General features: G+C 37.2%; 1 protein-coding gene across 1 annotated transcript in view; it reads left to right on the forward strand.

The window, feature by feature from the left end:
- The window catches only part of LOC132399873 (phosphatidate phosphatase LPIN2-like), a 93,647-nt gene extending 71,535 nt beyond the window's left edge, over positions 1 to 22,112 (forward strand). Inside the window, exons 14-20 of the mRNA XM_059980736.1 lie at positions 2,092 to 2,236; positions 3,738 to 3,886; positions 8,899 to 8,985; positions 14,356 to 14,508; positions 16,355 to 16,469; positions 16,934 to 17,037; positions 19,111 to 22,112. Of these exons, the coding sequence (XP_059836719.1) occupies positions 2,092 to 2,236; positions 3,738 to 3,886; positions 8,899 to 8,985; positions 14,356 to 14,508; positions 16,355 to 16,469; positions 16,934 to 17,037; positions 19,111 to 19,276 (919 nt within the window). The 3' untranslated portion in view covers positions 19,277 to 22,112. The remainder of the gene's footprint in view (positions 1 to 2,091; positions 2,237 to 3,737; positions 3,887 to 8,898; positions 8,986 to 14,355; positions 14,509 to 16,354; positions 16,470 to 16,933; positions 17,038 to 19,110) is intronic.
- Positions 22,113 to 24,994: the final 2,882 nt, after the last annotated feature.

A 24,994-nucleotide genomic window follows, 5' to 3' on the forward strand; every position in this document is an offset into this window, starting at 1 on the left:
ACATGATTCTTCTGTGTTATAAAACAGAAGGAGTGGGTGGCTGGCAATCTGTAGGAGAACTGCAGACAGGAGGGCCTTTCCTCCTTTACCAACCACCTTGTTGAGCACCTGGATGACTTATGTCCAAAATCCAATTTGGACCTAATGACATGGGAGATGAGGTTGTATTTACAGTCAGAGATTTAAAACATTTGGACTGGTTCCGTCACAGTTTGATATGGAGGCTCCAATCCACAGGATCACAAGAAGATACAGAAGACTGCAGCCTCTTCAATTCTCAGCCTGATTCATCACAGGCACAACCCTCCCCATGGCTGAGGATATCTTCAAGAAGTAGTGCCTCAAGAAGGCAGCATACATCACTAAGGACACCCACCATCCGGGACATGCCCTCTCTTAATACTACCCCCAATGAGGAGATACAGAAGCCTGAAGACCCACACTCAATGATTCAGACAATGCTTCCTCTCATCGATCTGATTTCTGAACAGTTCACTAATTCCTTTTTTTTGCCTTTTGTAATTTATAGTACTTTTATACCTTTGCACTATGTTGCTGCTGAATAGTCTGTGTGTAAAACCAGCACTTAACCTTACATAAGGGCATTTTCTGAGATATAGAGTTAATTGTTGTGTTCAGACTGGATAAATAAGTTCAGGAATAGACCAATAGTGGCAAATATTTAAACAATTAGACTTTAAACAGTTTCTGTGTTGGTTATATGATTTTGCTGTTATATGTAAATATAACCAATCTGTAGCTGATCTTTGTTACAAAATCCTTTCACAGACACAAATCAGTTTTAATGTGTAATATAACCTATCTGATACTTAATCCTTCAGCAAATATAAATTCCCACAGGCGTCAAACAGCTTTTATTGGCTATTTAACATATTCACGCAAATAATGCAACTTCTCAAAATATCTAACAGTCTTTAAAAAGAAATAGACAGTTGAGTATTGATAATTCCTGAAAATTAGGTGATAAATTTTCATCTTCAACTAATGGCATTACAGGATTTTGATCATGTCAATCACTTAGTACCTACAATCGTAAAGACTAGAAGTTAATGAAATTGGTCTTGGCATCATCTTCAAATGTGTAAGAGGTAGCAATGATAGGATCCTCAAATTATGTTGATATTTATTGGCTTTGGAAGGAACTCGGTCTATATTGACCAAAAGTGCTCCAGAGTTTAAATTTCTGATTTATAAAGGAGTCTTTTGGATAGATACCTTACCATGAAATGAAATAATGAATTCTGCAAGATATTTAAAAGGCTATGTAGTGGTACATAGGAATAATAATTTCTCCTGCTGGGTCAATATTGAATTAGAGAGCTTAATTTTAGATAAGGTTATTTTGGATTTATATATTAAACTGCCACTGTCCCCTCCTCTCTCGACAAGAGCCTTTAGCAGTTGAAATTTTGGAGACAAGGCTCAGTATGCTACCATTCTGTGAGAAAATGGACCTAAGATGGTTGAGAGAAGAAAAGATACTCTTGAGCCATGATCTAATTGAACACTAGATCTGCAGAAGTGCTTTTATTAACATGATTGTGATTGGGGTGAAGATCAGCACACCTTTGAGGGAACTGCTCAATTTATAAATTATGCCAGGGTTTTTCAAACTCTTGAACAAAAGAAGATAGCTACACTCATTCTACTTCTGGGGTTTCCATAACCAATGGTCTCACTTTAAGGACTCTTTATCTTGGTATTTCATGCTCTTTATTGTTATATTTGCATATTGCTATATTAATATTTGCACTATTTGTTGCCCATTGATCCTGTTTACAGTTATTGTTCTATAGTTGCTAAGTATGCTTGCACAAAAAATACCTCAAATTTTACTTTGAGCTTTGAGATGCAGTATGATCATGGTTGTTCTGTGCTTGTTTCTAGGAGCTGATATTTTATATTTTGACACCGTGAGGGCTATTGTCAGCTAGTGTTTCTACATGTATAGTTCATTTTACACTCATACTTATCTATACTTGTTTCTGTGTACATATTACAAGAAAGCCTGGGTGTTATTACTTTAATTATTGCTACTTAATAAGTTGGCTTTTACTGCTTTATGGACAGGCGTAAGGAAGAACTAACATCTAGTGATGATGACTTCAGTACTATTAATGAACGTCCAAAGCCAATTTCTAAATGTCGCGATTCCCCTTGTCAAAGTGGTATAGCGACATACAAAAAATCACTGAGATTGTCCACTGAAAAACTGGTAAGAAAGTAGTTTTTTAATCTATGTACAACTATATTACAACTTAAGCCAGGTATTAAGTATAGATCTGTATTTTAATATTTCAGAATCTCACTCTTGTAGGTCTCTTCCTCACTGTCCGAGATTCTGACAACAGCGGTTTTTGTCATTGGTGAATTCATAGATGGCATTTCAGCTATGCCTAGCCACGCAGTAATAAACAGAGAGAATAGAGTAGCGGGCTAAATGCACATCTTTGAGGTGTGTCTGTGCTGACTGTCAGCAGGAGATCTTATTACTGATCCACACTGATCGTACTGTTCCGACAAGGATGTTAATCCAGAATTTGATATAGCCCATAAGGTTAATGCAAACAGTTTGGATGAATAAACAAACTTGTATTTATGAGTTCTGTTTCATAATTTGAGGCCATTTCAAATTGCTTCATAAACTAATAGTCTGAAACACGGTCGCCATTATAATTTGGAGAAAAACAGCATATCTGTGCACATCAGTGCTTGACAGACAGTATTGTGATAATTGAACACTACTTTTCAACTGAGTTCTTCTACATCTACCATAAACCTATACTAAAGTGTCCATTTAGATAGGCTGATGTGAGAAGTAGAACTTGACCCTGAGGACGTGTATTTTGCTTTGGGAATAATGTTGAGACTAATAGCACTTAATATGTTTATTGAGTAAATTGGAGAGCATGATCTGAACTTGTTATGCAGAAACCTAGATCAACTTGCTCCTCCAAAAGGCTGAGCTTTGAAGCGCAGATAAGGTGTGGTTGCAATACTTTTCCACAAAATCCCCAATAAGTGATTTGGGATAGTTCAGGTGAATTTTTAAACCACTCCTCTACCCTATGGAATGTAAAAAATCTATTATAATTTCATTCTAATATTTTACTTGGTGTTAGAGATCTAAAATTATACTTTGCTTTATTTGTTTCTCTTAATTCTATCTTTCTTCCTTAATCTATATTTTGCTGCTTAGGAATGATTTAACTACTTAGTTTATTTAGTGTTTTGTTGACAGTTATTGATTGTATTAACTTGGGGTTGATGAGGTACCCTGGCGTGGGAGAACCAAGGTGATGTGATTGTGGATTTTGAGTTATTTTTTAAGATATTTTTGAGCTATTGTTATGCAGTTCCCCTAGCATGAATAACTTGTATCTTCTCCAGTTTTGTAGGTTATGAAGTAGCTAATGAGGCCAATATTGAAATGCTTTGCTCTAACAGCATTGCTGATGTAATTTAGAGCTGCTGTACTGGCTCCCACTTTTTATATTAAAAAGAAATGCTCATGAGACTTGTGCATTTACATTGAATTGTCAACACATTAAGTTAATGAATATATGAAACCAGCGACATTGAAACATTGGCAAATTGGACTTTTTCTGTTGAAGCATTTTAGATAGTTGGCACTTTATTGCTTGAATTGAAATTGCTGCATTTAATTTTAAATCATTTGATGGTTCTCCATTTATTTGTTTGCTTATTATTTATAGCGCAGCCTCAATCTGAAGGAAGGTCCAAATAATGCTGTGTTCAGTGTGACAACTCAGTATCAGGGAACCTGTCGATGTGAAGGTACCATTTACCTCTGGAACTGGGATGATAAGGTTATAATATCTGATATTGATGGGACAATAACAAAGTAAGTGTCTCTATTTGTTATTTTTGCTAGTTTGTGTTCATAAGCTGCACTTAGAAGTTAAGAGTCTACGAGTATTAGTCATTACATTTTGCTTTGAGGCAGTATGAAGAAAAAATAGAATTCGTGAAACATTAAAGTGTTAAAAATAAAGCTGGCTGCATTAACAGTAAAACATGAATTTATGTTTCAGTTAATTGCTCACTACTTTCACAAGGTATTAACTATTCTAGCTAAATGTGCATTAATTCAATGTTACGCAACTCTTCATGTTTTCATATTTTGAGGCGAATTGGAGTCAAAGAGTAATATAACCCTTTGACCCAACGAGTCCATGCAGACTGTGGTGCCACCTAGCTTGCCCCTATTTTCTCATTTTCAATCCTTTTTTATTGATTTTCAAATAAAGAATATACAAATCAGAGGAGGAGTTTAGCAAGCAGATAATACAAAAGACATATAAACAGCAATAAAAAAAACAGTAAGTATATATTGTCAAGATCAGATAGGTAAAATGTTACGCTGTTATATGTACAATATAATCAAAAAAAGCCTAAAACTCATAGCAATCATAAAAAAAATTGGAAATTTTATTTGATAAAGGGGAAAAAACCCCCACTAACTAAACTAAAAAAAAAGATTTTCTGCGTTTGGCTCATGTTTTCTAACAACGTCCCTCCATGTACCTATCTAAGTGCTTCTTAAATGATACTATCGTACCTCTCTCAACCACATCTCTGACACCACCTTCTGTAAAAAAAAAATTGCTGCCTCATGTCTCTTTTAAATCTTTTCCCTTGGCCCAAATCTATGCCCCCTAATTTTGGACTACTCTACTGTATCTGTGCCTCTCATAAACTTAAACATTTCTGTAAGGTTGCTCCTCATTCTCCTTTGTTCCAAGGAGTAAAGACCCAGCCTGGCCAGCTTCTCCCTCTAACTCAGGCTCTCTAATCCTGGCAACATCCTCATAAATCTTTTGTGAAAATTGACAGATTTATGTGAATCTTTTCAGCCCTATGCCACATGAGGAAAATAACTCGTAGCTGTTTTCTGCCGTGTTCTGAGATGCCTCAATCATTGTTTTAATAACTCTGCTTAAAAGTCCATAGACTGATAAACCAGAATGTTTCTGAGCTGTTGGTTGGAAAATTTAAATATAACCATATAACCATATAACAATCACAGCCATCTCGGCCCTCCTAGTCCGTGCCAAACTCTTAATCTCACCTAGTCCCACCTACCCGCACTCAGCCCATAACCCTCCACTCCTTTCCTGTCCATATACCTATCCAATTTTACCTTAAATGACACAACTGAACTGGCCTCTACTACTTCTACAGGAAGCTCATTCCACACAGCTATCACTCTCTGAGTAAATAAATACCCCCTCGTTTCCCTTAAACTTCTGCCCCTTAACTCTCAAATCATGTTCTCTCGTTTGAATCTCCCCTCTCTCAATGGAAACAGCCTATTCACGTCAACTCTATCTATCCCTCTCAAAATTTTAAGTACCTCGTTCAAATCCCCCCTCAACCTTCTACGCTCCAGTGAATAGAGACCTAACTTGTTCAACCTTTCTCTGTAACTTAAGTGCTGAAACCCAGGTAACATCCTAGTAAATCGTCTCTGCACTCTCTCTAATTTATTGATATCTTTCCTATAATTCGGTGACCAGAACTGTACACAATATTCTAAATTTGGCCTTACCAATGCCTTGTACAATTTCAACATTACATCCCAACTTCTGTCCTCAATGCTCTGATTTATAAAGGCCAGCATTCCAAAAGCCTTCTTCACCACCCTATCTACATGAGACTCCACCTTCAGGGAACTATGCACTGTTATCCCTAGATCTCTCTGTTCCACTGCATTCCTCAATGCCCTACCATTTACCCTGTATGTTCTATTTGGATTATTCCTGCCAAAATGTAGAACCTCACACTTCTCAGCATTAAACTCCATCTGCCAACGTTCAGCCCATTCTTCTAACCGGCATAAATCTCCCTGCAAGCTTTGAAAACCCACCTCATTATCCACAACACTTCCTACCTTAGTATCATCGGCATACTTACTAATCCAATTTACCACCCCATTATCCAGATCATTTATGTATATTACAAACAACATTGGGCCCAAAACAGATACCTGAGGCACCCCGCTAGTCACCAGCCTCCATCCCTATAAACAATTATCCACCACTACTCTCTGGCATCTCCCATCTAGCCACTGTTGAATCCATTTTATTACTCCAGCATTAATACCTAACGACTGAACCTTCTTAACTAACCTTCCATGTGGAATTTTGTCAAAGGCTTTGCTGAAGTCCATATAGACTACATCCACTACCTTACCCTTGTCAACATTCCTCGTAACTTCTTCAAAAAATTTAATAAGGTTTGTCAAACATGACCTTCCACGCACAAATCCATGCTGGCTACTCCTAATCTGATCCTGTCTATCCAGATAATTATAAATTCTATCTCTAAGAATACCTTCCATTAATTTACCCACCACTGATGTCAAACTGACAGGTCTATAATTGCTAGGCTTACTTCTAGAACCCTTTTTAAACAATGGAACCACATGAGCAATACGCCAATCCTCCGGCACAATCCCCGTTTCTAATGACATCTGAAAGAGCTCCATCAGAGCTCCTGCTATCTCTACACAAACTTCCCTCAAGGTCCTGGGGAATATCCTGTCAGGACCCGGAGATTTATTGACTTTTAAATTTCTTAAAAGCGCCAGTACTTCCACCTCTTTAATTGTCATAGGTTCCATAACTTCCTTACTTGTTTCCCACACCTTACACAATTCAATATCCTTCTCCTTGGTGAATACTGAAGAGAAGAAATAGTTCAAAAATCTCTCCCATCTCCCTCGGCTCCACACATAGCTGACCACCTTGATTCTCTAAGGGACCAATTTTATCCCTCACTATCCTCTTGCTTTTAATATAACTGTAGAAACCTTTTGGATTTACTTTCACCTTATTAGCTTTTCTAATTGCTTTCTTAAGATTCCTTTTACATTCTTTATATTCCTCGAGCAATTCCTTTACTCCATGCTGCCTATATCTATTGTAGACATCCCTCTTTTTGATATAGCAGATCATTACTTGGAATTTTTTTAGAAGCATATGTCATTAGTTTTGATTTTTGTACTGCCACCCACAAACATATTACTGGACTCTTCCACTAGCTTAAGCTAGTTAGAAATAAGAACCTATAATATGTGCATCTATATGAAACATTGCTGTAGTAAAGCATCATCCATCATCAAAGATCGTCACCACCCACCACTCTTTTCTCTCTGCTGCCATCAGGTAGAAAGTACAAGTCCCTCAGGACTCGCACTACCAGGTTCAAGAACAGTTACTGCCCCTCAACCATTAGGCTCTTGAACTAAAAGGGATAACTATACTCATTTAAGGACTCTTTTATCTTGTTATTTCATACTCATTATTTATCGTTATTTACTTGTTATCTGCAGTTTGTTCACAGTTTATAGTTCCTGATGTTTACAGATCCTGTTTACAGTTACTTTTACAGTTACCATTCTGTAGATTTGCTAAGTGTGCCCACAGAAAAAGAACCTCAGGGTTGTATGTGATGACACGTGTTTACTCTGATTTTATTTTGAACTTTGAATGTGGGATACTATCGGGAGAGCAGAACAACTTTCTGACTTCTATTTAACTACACAAGTACAACTACACCAGGGTTTGGTGTTCAATTTGTTCCTTAACTGAAAAAATGATTGTTATTATTCTGACTGGCCAGCAAAAACAGAGCCTAAATGATGCTTGCCAGCTGTGATCTTACTGTATCACTGAACTCCTTGTAAAGTTGATCAAATCTGGTGTAATTTCCGTTCATTTAAGAGGATTCCCAATCCATATGCTGGGAAGAAAAAGGTAACCTTCTCCTTTGATAAAAGCAGAAAATGCTGGAAATGTTTAGCAGGTCAGGTAGCATCTGCGGAAGAAATTAATGAGTTAAGTGACTGTCACAGTAGAAAAGAAAAGAAGTTAGTATTAGGCAACAGGGAGGGTTAAGGAGGAATAGTAGAACTCTGAGCTGGTGAAGGCAGAGTTACCCTGGGGATAAGCCATAAATTAGATCATCAGGTTGGTGGGTTAAAGAAGGGTCATAAAAGGTAGAGGACATTCTCCTTTGTCATAACAACTATGAAAATGGTATTGAGGGAGTGAGATCTCAGATATAGAAACATCAGAGTTACAACCTAGCTGGTCAGGCTGTATTAATAAAGAGAGAGAAAACTGATCTTGTTCTGATACATGCTTGCATCGTCCCCCATTTCTATGTTAGTTGTCATGCACAGTATAAAGAAGACAACTATTTAAAGCAACTATAAAAACTCGGTGTTTCTCTTAGTTCTGACAAAGGATCTTCAACTTCAAATATTAACATTTATCTTTCCACAAAAGCTGCCTTAACTCCTGAATACTTTCAGTAGTTTCTGCTTTTCTTTTCTGTTTTAAACAACATCTTTAGTTATTCAGTAGAGTGGTGTAATGAAAGGGCATTTATTTTTTTTTTTTTTTTTTTTTTTGGGAAAGAAATAAATATACATATTAAAATTATTACGAACTCCATGGAGCATGTGGAGATCTTCCAACCACCAGGCATTCTTTCTTTCTTTCTTTCTTTCTTTTTTTTCTAAGGGGTAGTTAGGGGGGAGGGGTTAAGGGGAGGGGGTATGGGTTATATACATTGTTTTTTTCATACTTTGTAATCATTTAAAAATGCAATAAAAAATTATTTAAAAAAAAAAAAAAAAAAAAAAAAAAGAAAGGGCATTTTCTGCACAAAAAATCCCAAGTGTTGGAGACTATTTTAACAAGTTCTGATAAATTCCATTTCTATTATCAGAAAGGAAGTTCTGTATCAAGCCAGTTTGTGCTTTGGTGAAAGATTTATGAAGTTGAATATAGTTGAATGTTGTATTGAATGTATCTGTTAAATACTAGTGATCTTGTATATTTTCAGATCAGATGCTTTGGGTCATATTTTGCCACAACTGGGAAAGGATTGGACTCACCAGGGGATTGCCAAACTGTACCATAAAATACACCAGTATGTTTTATTTGCTTATTCAACAGAAAATATTAGTGGCTTCTATTAATTCGTATTTTTCTTTGAAGTGTGGTTTCTTAAGATGCACGGACTCCGCTGCTTTGGCAAGATGCTAAATGACTTGGGGGTACACTCAAATGTCTGCAGTCTCTTTCAGCTTAACAATCTACCTGTGATTCTGTTTTCCTGGTGGGGATAATGGTACTACAGAGCATTATCTGAGCACAAGACATTGACCACAAGACCGAGATGTGAAGGAATAACTTGTCTGATGGTTTTGAATCTATGAAATGCTTTTCCCTGGAAAGTTGAAGCTGCTGATTAAGTATAATAAGTGATTCAAGGCTAGGATATTTTATTTTTTATATCATAGTTACAGGAATTGGTGAGAAAAGTGGATTTAAGTTTGTCATCAGTGATATTGAATGAAAAGTAGTCTTTGAAATACCATGGACCCCAATATCACCTACATTAGAAGATTGGCATGAAGTTATTTTGGAAATATTTAAAATGGAAAATATGACCTACTCTTTGAGAATTCAAAAAGAAAAAAATAATCAAATTTGGAATAAATGGATTGAATTTATAACCCCAAAGCGAGCAGACTCTGGTTGACTCTCCTAACGATTTATACTGCTTTTCTCATCAACACAGTAATATTGCTGATGTAAGCACCCTGGTTTGATTGTTTTCATTTTTTTTGAAAATAGGGAATTAACACAAGTAAAGGAAAAGATTTGGGAAAGGGGAAAAATATGGAAAAATTAAGTAAATAAGTACATAGCGATTGGATAATTATGTTTGGGGGTAGGAGCAAACATGAACAAGTTAGGATATAAAATCCTACAATGGTAGTTACATAGGGTTACATATAATATTCTGCACCAGAAGTGATGGTTCAGAAGAGATACATGGAAATTATTATTAGTCCACTATTATTACTATTTTTCTTAACAATTATTGTCATTGCTTAGTCTAATAGGGTGGAATTACAACTGCACATAATTATCTATTTAAGTGCCTTATTACTTTTTATATTATCTCGATGTGTACTTATGAATGTATAAAAATTATAGATTAAAATTAAATTTTAAAAAAATTAAAGAAAATAAATACCGTGGACCCTAAGCCTGCAATTTCTGGCTGCTCTTATCTTTTTAGCATTCCCTTGTTGTGTAAAAATAAATCTTATTTCAGTTTAACCAATGTCAAGCTTGTGCTTCAATTTTTCTTTATAACCTTATTCAACTGAGCTTAGAGCATCTGCAAAAAAAAAAATCATGCCCAGACACAGTCACTTTTGGCATCTACTGCAGAAAGAGGCCCTCTCAACCTAGTGAACTTCAGCATCCATTTTCCTGCTTGACTAAGACACCACTAAGCTTGAAGCCAATGCCCAATTTCGAAAAACATTCCTCACCCAATTCCTTGCTAAAAATCACACCTGTGCTGATACTGAATCCAATTTGAAATCAACACCTAAAAAGCACTCACTGAAAATCACCATCCTATACTTCCTTTCTCTCTAAGATTGCCATTGACTGACATTGAGCTGAACTGGATAATGGATTACTCTCTGAGGCAGGTTGGCCTGGTCCCACAATGCACCACCTCAAATGTTAGAGCAGAACATAGACCCAACCTAAACCTGACAAGTGAGGTTAGATCCTTTTGGCTTGAATTGGGTAGCTGGGTTCCAGTTCTTTCATCTCCAAATTTTTTTTTACCATACCTTATTGAATTTGTTATTGAAACATTTACCCAGAATAGCTACACTCAAAAATTAAAGTACCCTGTTGCTCTTCTTTGCATTTTCTAGAAGCTTGAGCTGTGCCAAGTTATTGCTGGACAGATGCCAACATGTACCAGTTCCCATTCATTCCTATGATTCTTGTCTGAGTCACTATTTTCCAATCTTTCCATGGCTTTGCTCTGTTCCATTTCTGTGAGCTCTTCCCTCTCTTCCAAGATCTCAGCTTGCCCATGTTTTGACCTCTGTGTTTACTCCATCTTTGGGTGGCATACCATTATTGATTTACCGTCAGTTCTAAAATTCTGTGTCTTAATCTCGTACTTTTCAAGCTTCTGGTCTTTGTCAGTCTTAAAATGACTCCTCTCTGAGCAAGTGTTCAGTTAGATACTCTGATATCATTGTGCTCCTGACAAGGCATAATGGTAAAGCTGCTGATCTTGTAAAGCAGAGATTTGTGTTGGTGATTCAAGATCACAGAAATTATGTTATTTAGATTCTTTTTGGGGAGGCATGTGACAAAAGCTGGTAAACTCAACTTTGGTTAGTCATTTGCCAATTTTTTTCAAACCTGTCAGAAGCCTGGAAATTGCATTGGTATTAAATATGTTTGTAGGTGATGGGATAACACGCAAGTCAGGCTGTTACATGCAAGTGGGGTTCTTGAGGATGATTCAGAACAAGAAAAAAAATTAATTCTATGCACAATCCAACAGATGGAGCTAGTGCATTGTTTTTAATGATGGGTGAATGTTTCAACATGGCACTGGCTTGTGAGAAAAGACCACACTTTACCTTGCCTTGATGTTCCTGAGATCTTGCTAATATCTTAAATTGAAAATCCAGCATTAGTCCTGCTTGCAAAACATAAAACAAAACTAGGTGACTAGGCCTCATCTTGGCTAGTTTTATGTAAAACTCTCAAAAACATTTAGGAGCACACACAAAATGCTGGAGAAACTCAGCAGGCCAGGCAGCATCTATGGAAGAGAGTAGACAGTTGACATTTCGAGCTGAGACCCTTTCATCAGAGCAGTCCTGATGAAGGGTGTTGCCCTGAAATGTTGACTGTTTACTCTTTTCCATAGATGTTGCCTGGCCTGCTGAATTCCTCCAGCATTTTGTGTGTTGCTTTGATTTTCAGCATCTGCAGGTTTTCTCTCGTTTGTGAAACACATTTAAAAGATCTGATATTCAGAAATTATTTCAACAATTATTTCAAGATTATTAATAATTTATTGAGTTAAAGAAGAACATTTGAAAATATTTGAAGGTTCAAGTTTCTTTGTCACATATACATTATTAAGGGATTAGACAAGATAGAGGCAGGAAATATGTTCCAGATGCTGGGAGAGTCCAGTACCAGAGGGCATGGTTTGAGAATAAGGGGTAGGTCATTTAGGACAGAGTTAAGGAAAAAGTTCTTCTCCCAGAGAGTTGTGGGGGTCTGGAATGCACTGCCTCAGAAGGTAGTGGAGGCCAATTCTCTGGATGCTTTCAAGAAGGAGCTAGATAGGTTTCTTATGGATAGGGGAATCAAGGGATATGGGGACAAGGCAGGAACCGGGTATTGATAGTAGATGATCAGCCATGATCTCAAAATGGCGGTGCAGGCTCGAAGGGCCGAATGGTCTACTTCTGCACCTATTGTCTATTGTCTATATACATTGATACACTCAGTGATAATACATCATTTGTGTAACAACCAACACACCCGAGGGTGTGCTGGAGGTAGCCCACAAGTATTGCCCATTGTTCACAGAAGGACTCCCAATCTCATAATCTACATAGTTGTGATCTTTCAACTTTATATGTCATGCACAACACTTTCTTATTAATAGCAACACTTTATTCTGCATTTTGCTTTTATTTTACTATCTCAATCTACTCGTTTATGGCATGATCCATCTGGATAGCAAATAAACAAAAATTTCTCACTGTATCTCAGTAGATGTGTCATTAATATATCAATATCAAACACCAGTGTAAACCTGAGAACTCCCAGGAAGACGAACCTTTTTGAATCTGCCAGCATCTGTCAGGATCATTGGCCACAACCAAGTAATTTCATGTACAGTTGGCCCTCCTTATCCGTGAATTCCGCATGCGTGAATTCAATCAACTGTGAATCGCAAAAACCCGGAAGTGCTCTTCCAGCACTTGTTCGAGCATGTACAGACTTTTTTTTCTTGTCATTATTCCCTAAACAATGCAGTATAACAATTTTACATAGCATTTACATTGTATTATAAATAATCTAGAGATGATTTATAGTATACGGGAAGATATGCATGGGTTATCGTGGATCGGGATCGAAAAAAATATTAAGTTCTCTTACTAAGTAAGTCGGAACAGGTACATCCGGTATTTTTTAGTGTCAGTTTGTCAAACGTTTGCCTTAGTTATATAGTATATATTTTACCTTTCTATGCATATAAAACGTAAGAACGTATGTTTCAGTGCCGGGCTCGGGAACGGAAGTTCTTGGAACTTGGGACAGATCGCTTTCCACACACAGAAGCTGATGTGGAGGATCAAAAACACAAAACCCCAAAACCCAATAATTAAACCACTGCGTTGCTTAGTAGTAATTGTAGCTTTCATCGGAGCAGAGCCTTTCTCATTTTATCCTTTAAAATTGTTCTGATCGTTGAATGACGTAGCATAACGCTTTTCCAATGACCGATGGTGTTTCACCTCTTTCCAGTCGCTTTATTATTTCCACTTTATTTTCAATCGTGATCGTGATTATTTTTGCGAACAGAAACACTGCGCATTCAGAGCTCTGGCGCCGGGTCCTAATGTCCAGCGCACTGAAACAGGCTAAGTAAGGTCTGGGGTTCCGCTGGGTCCTAAGGTCCAGTGCATTGAGATAGGTTGAATAAGGGACTTGAGCATCCGCTAATTTTGGTATCCGCAGGGGGTCCTGGAACCAATCCCCCATCGGATAAGGAGGGCCGACTGTACTGCAAGTTATGGCTCTATGTTTTATGTTGGCTTTGTGTGGTCTCAGGCAAGTTTGTGAGCTGCATTTGTGATGCTGCAGTCTAATGTGTTCAACTGTAGGATAATTTCGATCTGTGATTTGGCTACTCAATATTTTGTTTCCTGTATTTAGTCAATGGATAAAGTTCAGAATTCCTATATGTACAAAGTTAAATCAAATGATATTAGCTTTCTAATTCAATGTATTTTTATCTTATGCTAATAAAATAATTAGTGAGTAACTTTAAGTAATTGGACTGATTTAATATTTAAATCTTCACAATTCATATCCGCTTAATCTATTAGTTCAGCATAAGTGAATAAATTATTTAAATAAACTCAATTCACTTAACTATTGTTTCTGATTTAATTTGCTGATGTAAGACTGCATTTAAATTATAAGAATATAATTATATGTATTGGGAATATCTGTTTATTTTTAATGTGATATTTCAATGAATGTCAATTTAAACTATTTGCCCTCATTTGAAACCCTCAGATTAAACTCAAAAGTTATTGAAATTGTATCCACTTCATTAAATGTTCTGACCACAAAATGAATCGTGGTAATGGTTTTTAATATGAGATCCAAGTAGAGAATACCATATAATTGATGTTTCTTGGCTTTTATACAGGAACGGTTACAAATTTCTTTACTGCTCTGCCCGTGCAATAGGAATGGCAGATATAACCAGAGGATACTTACACTGGGTTAACGACAGAGGTACTGTACTTCCCAGAGGACCTCTCCTGCTGGCGCCTAGTAGTTTAATTTCAGCATTGCACAGGTAATGATTCTTTTCAATATTTATATAACTTAAGGAAATTTGCCATCATCCATCTAAGCCTTCAAATATAATTGCATGTAAAGCAGCATTTGAGCTTTATACTGCAAGTATATTTAATGGATGAAATCCCTCAACGTTTTCCTATTTAAATAATAATTTCTGCCTTTAATATTGTCACAGCAGACGTGAAATTTCTACCTAATTGAAAATTTAATTGTTTCTCATTGAGGGTAAATTTGCCAATTTATGACAGGCATTATCTGTGCCAACAAGGATTTATCATTGTGAACTATCATAGTCCCATACAACTTAGGGTCAGAATGCTGGTAATTTTTTCTTGCAGACGGTGATATTGATAATATCTGTGTTCGTTTTTTGACATTTGAAGATGCTGCTTTCAAATAAATGTGTTAATAATATAGGAGCATAATTTTTGTGCACAAGTAATGATGCATATTAATGACAGTTCTTCTGCAAATTTGTGGCTTTTATTTTTCAATGCTTTTATATTCTAAATGGAAAAACTTGCTTTTCAAATCCTCCGTGTGTCCTACTGTCCCCAAGTTGATTATTTGTTTATCTTTGTAGTTTTTCATTGATTCTATTGTATTTCTTTGTATTGTTATGAATGCAGCAGCAATGAATATGAAACTGAGACAGGGTTTAAAGCAAATCCTGAGATTTATTAACCTCTGCTCAAACTTAGAAATGTAAACAAACAACTAACTTAACTGGAAGTTAACAGGCCGCACAAACATTCAAACTTAGAAACTGGTCTTACTGAGTTCTCATCCAAGCACAGACTTAAAATGATACATTCGAAAGTCCATGTGATTTATACAGCCAGTAAGGAGAGACTTCCCCGAAACGAGTGATTCCTTCGAAGTATTGACAATCTGCCGATTCCGCAGCTGGTAGATGCCTTGTTCGCAGAAATCACGAGGAAATAAAAGGAATTGACCTTTTGACTGGAGGTCACTGCACAATCCTTCCTGACTTTGCAGGGGTTTAACTCAAATATGCCTTAATTCCTGAACGAAGTCAGAGGCCTATCATTCCTCAAAAATGCTGAATGACATTAACTTTATCCAATCCTTTGAACTCGGAAACTCCGGTAATGCCTTCACTCTCCGATACTGGACTGAAAGGGAAAAATAAAGGTGCAATAAACAAAACCGGTGGAGCCTCCACATCTCCGACCGGCAACAACAATGTTGCACAAAAATAAAAATGAGAACTGTGTCACAGACCACGGGTTGGAACATGCCATCACGTGACATAACATCATCTCACTGTCCCGTGTTCAGACTGGGTATGTAACAGTATCTACTGTGCAAGTTCTCAAGAAAGTAAATCTCAGGGTAGTATATGGTGATATGGGGTAGTATATTTTGATAATAAATTTATTTTTAAGTTTGAAAAGTTGTCAGTTACTACAAATTTGCATCTCTCATATTGGAGAAGGTTGAATGAAAGGGGATTCCTTTACCGATGCATGAAGATACATAATGCTTCTTATGCTCCCTACTCATTTTTGCTCCATGGAAACAAAAATGTCACCCACCTTAAAAATTAGTCCTTTCCACACTGATCATCTGATTACTGTATCTGATCTCAGGATCACTTGCCATCAGTTCTGAAGATTCCCAAAAGTTCTTCCTTCACTATCATTTATGCATATGACAGGTGTATTTCTGATTATTATCTTCTTGAATAATTTTTGAACAACTTTCAGTCTTTTTAATTGACAATGTGTATGTCATACTTTTATTGGGAAGTCTGAAAGGTTTTATTGGCTAGTAGATGGACGAAGTCCCAAAACTTTGTTTTTTTTTGTGTTTCTCAGAGAAGTAATTGAGAAGAAACCAGAACTGTTCAAAATTCAATGCTTGAATGACATCAGGAATCTATTTAATCCACATAGATCTCCGTTTTATGCTGCTTTTGGAAACAGGACTAATGTAAGTGAAGATTTAGCTAAAAACCAATTGCATTGGCAAACCTTGCATTTAAGTAAGATTTTAACACTTAGCTCTGTTTCTGCAGCTTTTTATGCCCATGTACTTTGTATTTAAACTGTACATTGCAGTAAATACTTTGAGACTCTGGGTGGGTGAGTTGCCTTTCCTTTGAATTTCTCAGAGGACATCAGTGTCCTATGACTAAGTGATGAGGGATTATTGCAGTCTTAGAAATGGACTGTTGGTTATTCCATTTGTTCAGAAATGTTTATACTTTAAGGTTTGGGTAAATCATCAATGTAGAAGCCATGAAGGCAGTGCTAACAATGAAGTTAGCACTATTGTTGCTTATCTATCTGGCTGGTATGATTGCAAAACTGTTATTTTGAAGCTTTTTGCATACAACACTGAACTTCATCAAATCATAATTGCTGCAGTTACACTTCTGTAAATATTCATTGCAGGATGCCTATGCCTATAAAGAGGTCAATGTACAAGAAAGCAGAATTTTCATTGTAAATCCCAAAGGAGAGCTAATTCAGGAACAAACGAAAAGCAACAAATCATCGTAAGTGCCTAGTAATGTTGGTTTATTAAAAGTGAGGATGATTTTTAAATTACTATTTGATGGAAGTTGCAGATATGTAAAAATCAATACCAATTATAGTGGAATAATCAACATTTAAGCTTTATAGTGCAGGTTTGCATTCGACTTCATCCTGACAATATAGAAATCAAAGGATGGTCAGGTCAGTATGGGAAATTGAAATGGTTGCAACTAGGAGCTTGGGATGGCCTTTGTGGACTGAGTGTAGATGTTCTGTAAAACTTGCCAAGTCTGTGTTGGACTTGCCTTTATAAGGTAGGCCACATTGGGAGCTTGGACTGTAGTAGGCAATGTTGAAGAAGGGAGTGTGTAAACCATTGCTGCACCTGGAAATGCTGTTCATGTCCCTGGATGGTAGTAAGAGAAGTGTTATGACAAGCATTACATCTACTGTAAGGGCAGAGGTCAGTGTGGGGTAGGTGGGGAGGGATACAGATGAGGGAGTGGTATCTATAGTGATAAGAAAGGGATAAGGAGAAGATGTAGCTGGTTCCTGCTTGTATCCCTCCAATGGCTGTCTCCTTTCTTCTCACTCCTCTCCCCCCACATTGTTCCATCTTTTTTTTCCTTTCTGCCTGTCTCCATCTATCATTCATCTGTCCATCTTCCAACTCCAACCCAGCTCACCCTCTCCTGTCTGGCAGTATGCGCCTGTTACCATACGCCCCTCCTCAGTCCACCAATAAGCTTAGAATCCTTACGATCACTCTGCTTCTCTTAGTTCTGGCCGATGCAGCTTTAGACCTGAAATGTCAACAGTTTCTTTCCTCCCAGCACCTTTGCTTTAGATTCTAGCATCTGCAGTCTCTTGTGTCTCAATTGTTCTCCCAATCCGCAAAAGAACTGGGGCTACTTAAGTATAGCTATTCTGATACTGATCTGAAATGATGAAGTTTACCTGCAGAAGTTTTTTTTAACTAATGAAAAGTTTAATGGATAAGGTGCCTGCCCACTTAAGCAAGTTTTTCACTAGCAAAAATGAACAAAAGCATTTCTAGTTTCTGAATTCAAATTCTCATCAACACTCACAAAATGCAGGAGGAACTCATCAGGCCTGGCAACCTCAATGGAAAAGAATGAACAGTTAACGTTTTGGGCCGAGACCCTTTAGGACTGGAATAAAAAGATAAATCAGTGCAAGAAAGTGGGGGGAGGGGAGGAAGAAGTACAAGGGGGGGGTAAGTGTTAGGTGAAACGGGGGGAGGGGTGAAGTGAAGGGTTGGGAAGTTGATTGGGCTGGAAAAGGGAGAATCTGATAGGAGAGGGTAGAAGACCATGGAAGAAAGAGAAGGGGGGGAGGAGCATCAGAGGGAGGTGATAGACAGGAGAGGGAAATGGGTACGGTGAAGGTGGGGGGTGGATTTTCAAGAACTCGATGTTCATGTCATGAGTTTGGAAAATAGAATATAAGGTGTTGCTCCTCCAACCTGAGTGTGGCCTCATTACAGCAGTAGAGGAAAGGAGGCCGTGGACTTGCATATGGGAATGGGAAGTAGGATTGAAATAGATGGCCACGGGGAGATCCGACTTTTTACGGTGAACGGAATGTAGGTACTCGGCAAAGTGGTCTCCCAATCTACGTCGGGTCTCACTGATATACAGGAGGACACTCCAGGAGCACTGGGTAGATGACCCTGACAGACTCACAGATGAAGTGTCACCTCACCTGGAAGGACTGTTTGGGGCCCCTGAATGGTTTTGAGGGAGGAGGTGTAGGGACAGGTATGCCACTTGTTCTGCTTGCAAGCAAAGTACCAGAGGGAGATCAGTGGGGAGGGAAGAATGGACAAAAGAGTTGCATAGTGAGTGTTCCCTATGGAAAGTGTAGGGGAAGGAAAGATGTTGCCTGGTTGTGGGATCCTATTGAAGATGGCAGAAGTTATGGAGAATTATGTGCTGACTCGAGAAGTTAGTGGGGTTGTAGGTAATGACAAGAGGTTTGGGTAACATTGTGAGTTGTTTTATATTTCAATAATACAGACCATCTGAAACTACTCTGCAGTTGTTTATCAAATTGTTCCTTTCTCTCCTCAGGTATTCACGGTTGGGTGAATTAGTAGAACATGTATTCCCGTTAATAGCACAAGAAAGAAGCTCAGCTTTTCATTACCCTGAATACAGTCATTTTGCATATTGGCGCGAACCACTTCTAGAACTTGATGCAGATGAGCTCAATGAATTTAAAACCTCGAAAGATTAATAAAAAGGCTTTTCAAGAACTTTGATTTGTAAGCATATTAGTACCTTTGATTATATTAGAGCACATTGTGATCTGTAACTTCTGATTTGAAGTCCAATGATCTGTAAGTTGATTCGCACTTAAAATGCAATTTATAAGTATTTAATCTTAAGTGAATTCAAGTGGAGTTCCAACAGACGCCACTTGTAACGATGCTCACATTACTATTTCCCCACCTAGCAGTTTGCACATTGACGGTTTAAATAAATCTAGGGTACAGCTGAAGCTATAAAATAGCCAGTTTGAAAAAAACTACTTGCTGGTGCCTGTGATTGGGTCAGTAGTAAATTGCAGTTGATAAAAAATTCTTAATTGACTTCAAAGGACATTTTCCTTGTAGTATAGCACGTTGAACTCGGGAGAATAGTTTTGGTACACTCCTTACAGGATAGAGGAGGTAGAACTCTTTCATTTACCTTATCAACATAGTAGAAAGTAAATGCAGTTCTCAGGTATCTGACACTTAAATTGTCAGCCTGTATTGGTGCAATAGAGACTCCTTGTGAGAAAGTGCACTCAGAATACATTTATGGGTTAGAGTGAGGCGGGGTTCATCAAAACAAACAAATATAAGGAGGGCAGAAATGCTCAAAAAGCTATAATTACTTGGTTGAATGGAACCAAATGTGGAGGAGGATGGAGCAACTAACTGGAGGTCTTATCTAAAATAGAATGAGGACAGGTAATTTAGAGGCCTGGTTGTGAAGAGATTAAGTTAGCAAGTTAAATATGGAGTCTGTGGTTGGATGTCACACAATACTGTTTTGGAATCTGAAGGTATTTCCCAGCTGCTGAAGTGTGACACAAAGCAAATGGTAAAAACTCCAAACAGTTCAGCATAAATGAGGAAAATCTGCAGATGCTGGAAATCTGAGCAACACACACAAAATGCTAGAGGAACTCAGCAGGCCAGGCTGCATCTAAGGGGGAGAAAAGATACAGTCAACATTTCAGGCTGAAAGCTTAAGCATAGATTCTACTGGACTTCTGAGTTCCTCCAGCATTTTGTGTGTGTTGTTTAGTTCAATATAAAAGAAGCTTTATCTTGCTTAAAATTTTAACTTTCCTAGGGTCACAAGAATTTGACTCTGATGTAACTCTTAGCCAAGGCAATGGAATAATTGCAACACATTTAAAAAGATGATGGACTTGAGTAAAAAAAATTATAGTTTTTTTAGGTACTGTGGCAGGTACAGTGGAATGTTCCATGTGAGTTGCCGAGGAGAAGGCAAATGTTACATCAACTGTTCCAGTTTTACTGGTGTGATCAGTGAGGATTTTTGCTATTGCTTTAGAAAATTTGATATTTGAGTCTGATTATTTCATCTTTTTCAGAGAAAGTCACCATTTATAATTGATACTTTCAGTCGATTGTTTATTCTTTGCTTTGTTTATCTTTGGCAAATACTGTACTTCTCTCATTAGGTTTCCTTGACAAGTTTGACTTAGTCAAATACAAGCCATTTATTTGACTCTAAATTTCTTGGAGTTATAACCTGAAGTTAAAAATGTTGGTTAAGTGGAAATTATCTTTCCTAGGATGTATCTTGCACATTCAATTATTATACATCAATCAAAGGAGCTTTCTTGTTCCTGGGTGCATTAATATGCATCTTAATTAGAAGTAATGGTGAAATTAAATACAATTCAGCAAAGTAAGACACTAGAACATTTTATGTAAGGAATTTTTAGTAATTTAGTTGTAAATATTTAATGAACATGCTATTTGCTAGGAAGTATAAACTCTGCTGGTATAGTAAATTAACAACCATATATTGCTGAACCTCAGCAATGAACCTCAACCATGAATTTGACCAGTTTTAGTTGAGGTAATTAGAGTTGTGAGATGGGTCATATGCAAAAGAATCTTGAGAAACACAGGATTCTGTCTCTTGCTTCAATCAAGATTCTTTTCTTGGCCTAGTTTATAGTTAGCAATAAACCTAGTTTATAGTCAAGTATTAAGGCTATTGATCTGACCTAAAGAGAGAGATGTGTGTGATATTAAGACAACTGTAAGAGAGAATGAATAGATCGTAGAACTGCATTTACATTGCATTATGGAAAAAAGTTATCATGCAATATTTGTGAGGTTTTATAGGTGAGGATTACCCCCTTGTTCTTCAACTCAATACAAATGCATAATTTGTTGGATCTGAATGTAGTGATTCTCTTCTTACCATTCAGCAAGCATTGATTGGGCATTGATTTAAAAAAAAGACCATTTGAAAGGTTTGTTCTTTCTGTGAAAGTTCAAATATTTGTGAAGAGACTTTTAAAGCTCTTTTCTATTTTAACAGTGCTTTATGTACTGCCTGTATGAAATAAACTTCTTTTGTTTGTCAGAAATTGCTTAATGGATAGAGTGTTCACTTATTGTAACACATTGAGTTGGAATCAAACCGTAGTGTAGTACAGCAAGCAAATGCTTACAATTACAGTTCTGACTGAGGAAAATTTTGTTCCTTGAACAGTTATGCAAGCACTTTATTAGACCATCAATATCTTTTATTATTGATTACAAATTTGGTTAGACACAATCTTAAGTGGTATGTATCTTTCACATTCAATTTTCATGTTACCAAAGGAATTTTCATGTACGAAGGTGTATTAAAATAAGTCTTAATTATAATGCCAGCAGATCACTCCTGAATCAAACTAATATGGCATGGAAAAGTAGAATTTTGAATATATTTGATTCACTTATTAAAGGGAACTTGTTTTAAAGAATGCTATTGCTTGTTTCTTAAATATTTCTTAAAAATAACTGGAATAATTAAAGAAAATTGAACAAGTATGTTCCAATGTCTGACTGTTATTTTTGCACTAATGTGCTGATTTTTTTCCGAATATGTTACTAAATAACACAACAGAGAACTAAATTAATGAATATTTATATTCACTGACTGGAATCTTAAGGAGTTCACCACAGGGGGAGAAAGGTTTTGCTGTTTTGGGCTATGGCAACTTCAAGGACTGTAACAGAAAAACCATATAATCATATAACAATCACAGCACGGAAACAGGCCATCTTGGCCCTCCTAGTCCGTGCCGAACTCTTAATCTCACCTAGTCCCACCTACCCGCACTCAGCCCATAACCCTCCACTCCTTTCCTGTCCATATACCTATCCAATTTTACCTTAAATGACACAACTGAACTGGCCTCTACTACTTCTACAGGAAGCTCATTCCACACAGCTATCACTCTCTGAGTAAATAAATACCCCCTTGTGTTTCCCTTAAACTTCTGCCCCCTAACTCTCAAATCATGTCCTCTTATTTGAATCTCCCCTACTCTCAATGGAAACAGCCTATTCACGTCAACTCTATCTATCCCTCTCAAAATTTTAAATACCTCGATCAAATCCCCCCTCAACCTTCTACGCTCCAATGAATAGAGACCTAACTTGTTCAATCTTTCCCTGTAACTTGGGTGCTGAAACCCAGGTAACATCCTAGTAAATCGTCTCTGCACTCTCTCTAATTTATTGATATCTTTCCTATAATTCGGTGACCAGAACTGTACACAATATTCTAAATTTGGCTTTACCAATGCCTTGTACAATTTTAACATTACATCCTAACTTCTGTACTCAATGCTCTGATTTATAAAGGCCAGCGTTCCAAAAGCCTTCTTCACCACCCTATCTACATGAGACTCCACCTTCAGGGAACTATGCACTGTTATTCCTTGATCTCTCTGTTCCTCTGCATTCCTCAATGCCCTACCATTTACCCTGTATGTTCTATTTGGATTATTCCTGCCAAATTTGGATTATTCCTGTGTGGAAAACTCTAAAGTAATTCCCTTAACCTCATCTGTGGAGATCTCCTGTGTCAAACTTCATTCAATTGACTTTAAAGTAGAATTCAAGATATTTAAAATACAGAGAGATCTCAGTTTATGTAATGATTCTTTTTCAGAGAACTGTCCATAAACTGATTTTTCTGTAAGTTAGAAAGGAACACTTTCTCCCTAAGTCATAATGTGAATTCTTGAGCCTCGACAGCTCTTGGGCACTGATCTACAGGAGTGTGCTGAAGAAGGGTCAATGTTGGTTGATGGGAGTTGTTACCAGCAATTGGACTGCAACAAACGCAGGTGTAATGACAGGGTGCTGATCTGTAAATCAACAAAAAAGCTACTGGCAGCTTAATAAAGTGCGTGCTAATGACAAGTTGGTCAGTGTTCATAATGTTTTATCCTACCCGATGAAGAGTTTGGAGAAGGCTTTGATTGTTTTTTTCTGTCTGGGTGTTTCTTGATGAAGATTTCAAATACTGTTCCTGAGAGCAGTCAAGAGCAATTTGCATAAAGTTGAAATTTGCTGGACCAGTTCTTGCCCTGTATGTATTTCAAAGAATTAGTACTTTCATTCCTTGTTAGTAATTTCAAATGTGGATGTTTTGTCATTGTTTTAGAGTAGGGTTCTCGGCCTGGGATCCACAGACTCCCTTGGTTAATGGTAGGAGTCCATGGCATAAAAAAATGCTTGGAACCCTGTTTTATTCTATCTCATAAGTACTTCACCAAATTTTGTTGTGCAAATTCCACATTTGTCCTGTTTAGAATAAAAATACCAGGCTCTTCATAGACTCTTTAGTAGAACATTTTAACTTCCCAGGGCTGAAATGGCTAGCATGAGAGGGCACAGGTTTAAGGGGCTTGAAAGTAGGTACAGAGGAGATATCAGGGGTAAGTTTTTTTTAAACATAGAGAGTGGTGAGTGTGTGGAATGGGCTGCTGGTGGTGGTGGTGGATACAATAGGGTCTTTTAAGAGTCTCCTGGATAGGTACACAGTGCTTAGAAAAATAGAGGGCTGTGGGTAACCCTAGGTAATTTCGAAGGTAAGGACATGTTCAGCACAGCTTTGTGGGCTGAACAGCCTGTATTATGCTGTGGGTTTTCTATGTTTCATTGTCTCCTGGATATTTTCTATTTGCCAAATTCATAGAAATAAATACAGAATTGGAGGCTACTGAATGGTGTTGCCAGAAGATTGGGCCTAATTTGATTAAATATATTTTGCTGTTACCTTGTTGCTCAGTAATGCTTCTCTTGCAGTTTGGCATCTTGTTCCTTTAATATCCTTCACATTTTGGGAAAACGTGACCTTAGACCAGTGGTTCCCAAACTTTTTTTGGCCATGCCCCACCTAATCACCTCTAAAATCCTGATGCCCCCTGTGGTGATATATAATTCTTATTGTTCAAAAAGTGAACTCCTATTCACCTGGAGGAAGCCTAAAAGACCATTAACTTTGTTTAAACAAGCTTCCAAAGAACATGGCATTCATGAAAGAGAAAAATAAAAGAACCAAAGGACTGTTAAAGTTCTGAGGAAGAAATTACTAAGAAATTGTAAAAAAAAGAACATTAAGTGATATTAAAATAATAATAATAAATAAATAAAACAATGCCGATTCGTTTCTACAGCATACAAAGACAGATACACCGTTTAAAAGAGATGACGCAATATACACACCTTCACACCACCAAGAACCGAAAGCTACTGCAAAAAGCAGCATTGGCTCGACCTCGTACGAGTTTCTTACGCGTTTGGACTTGTTCATTCGTTCCTTCCTACATCAGTCAATTCATTAATTTAATTATGAAAGCCATTTGATGGTTGTAATGATGATGATACACTATATACACAGTACATATGCAATTACA

Source organism: Hypanus sabinus, chromosome 9 (genome assembly GCF_030144855.1).
Source record: "Hypanus sabinus isolate sHypSab1 chromosome 9, sHypSab1.hap1, whole genome shotgun sequence".
Lineage (NCBI taxonomy): Eukaryota > Metazoa > Chordata > Chondrichthyes > Myliobatiformes > Dasyatidae > Hypanus > Hypanus sabinus.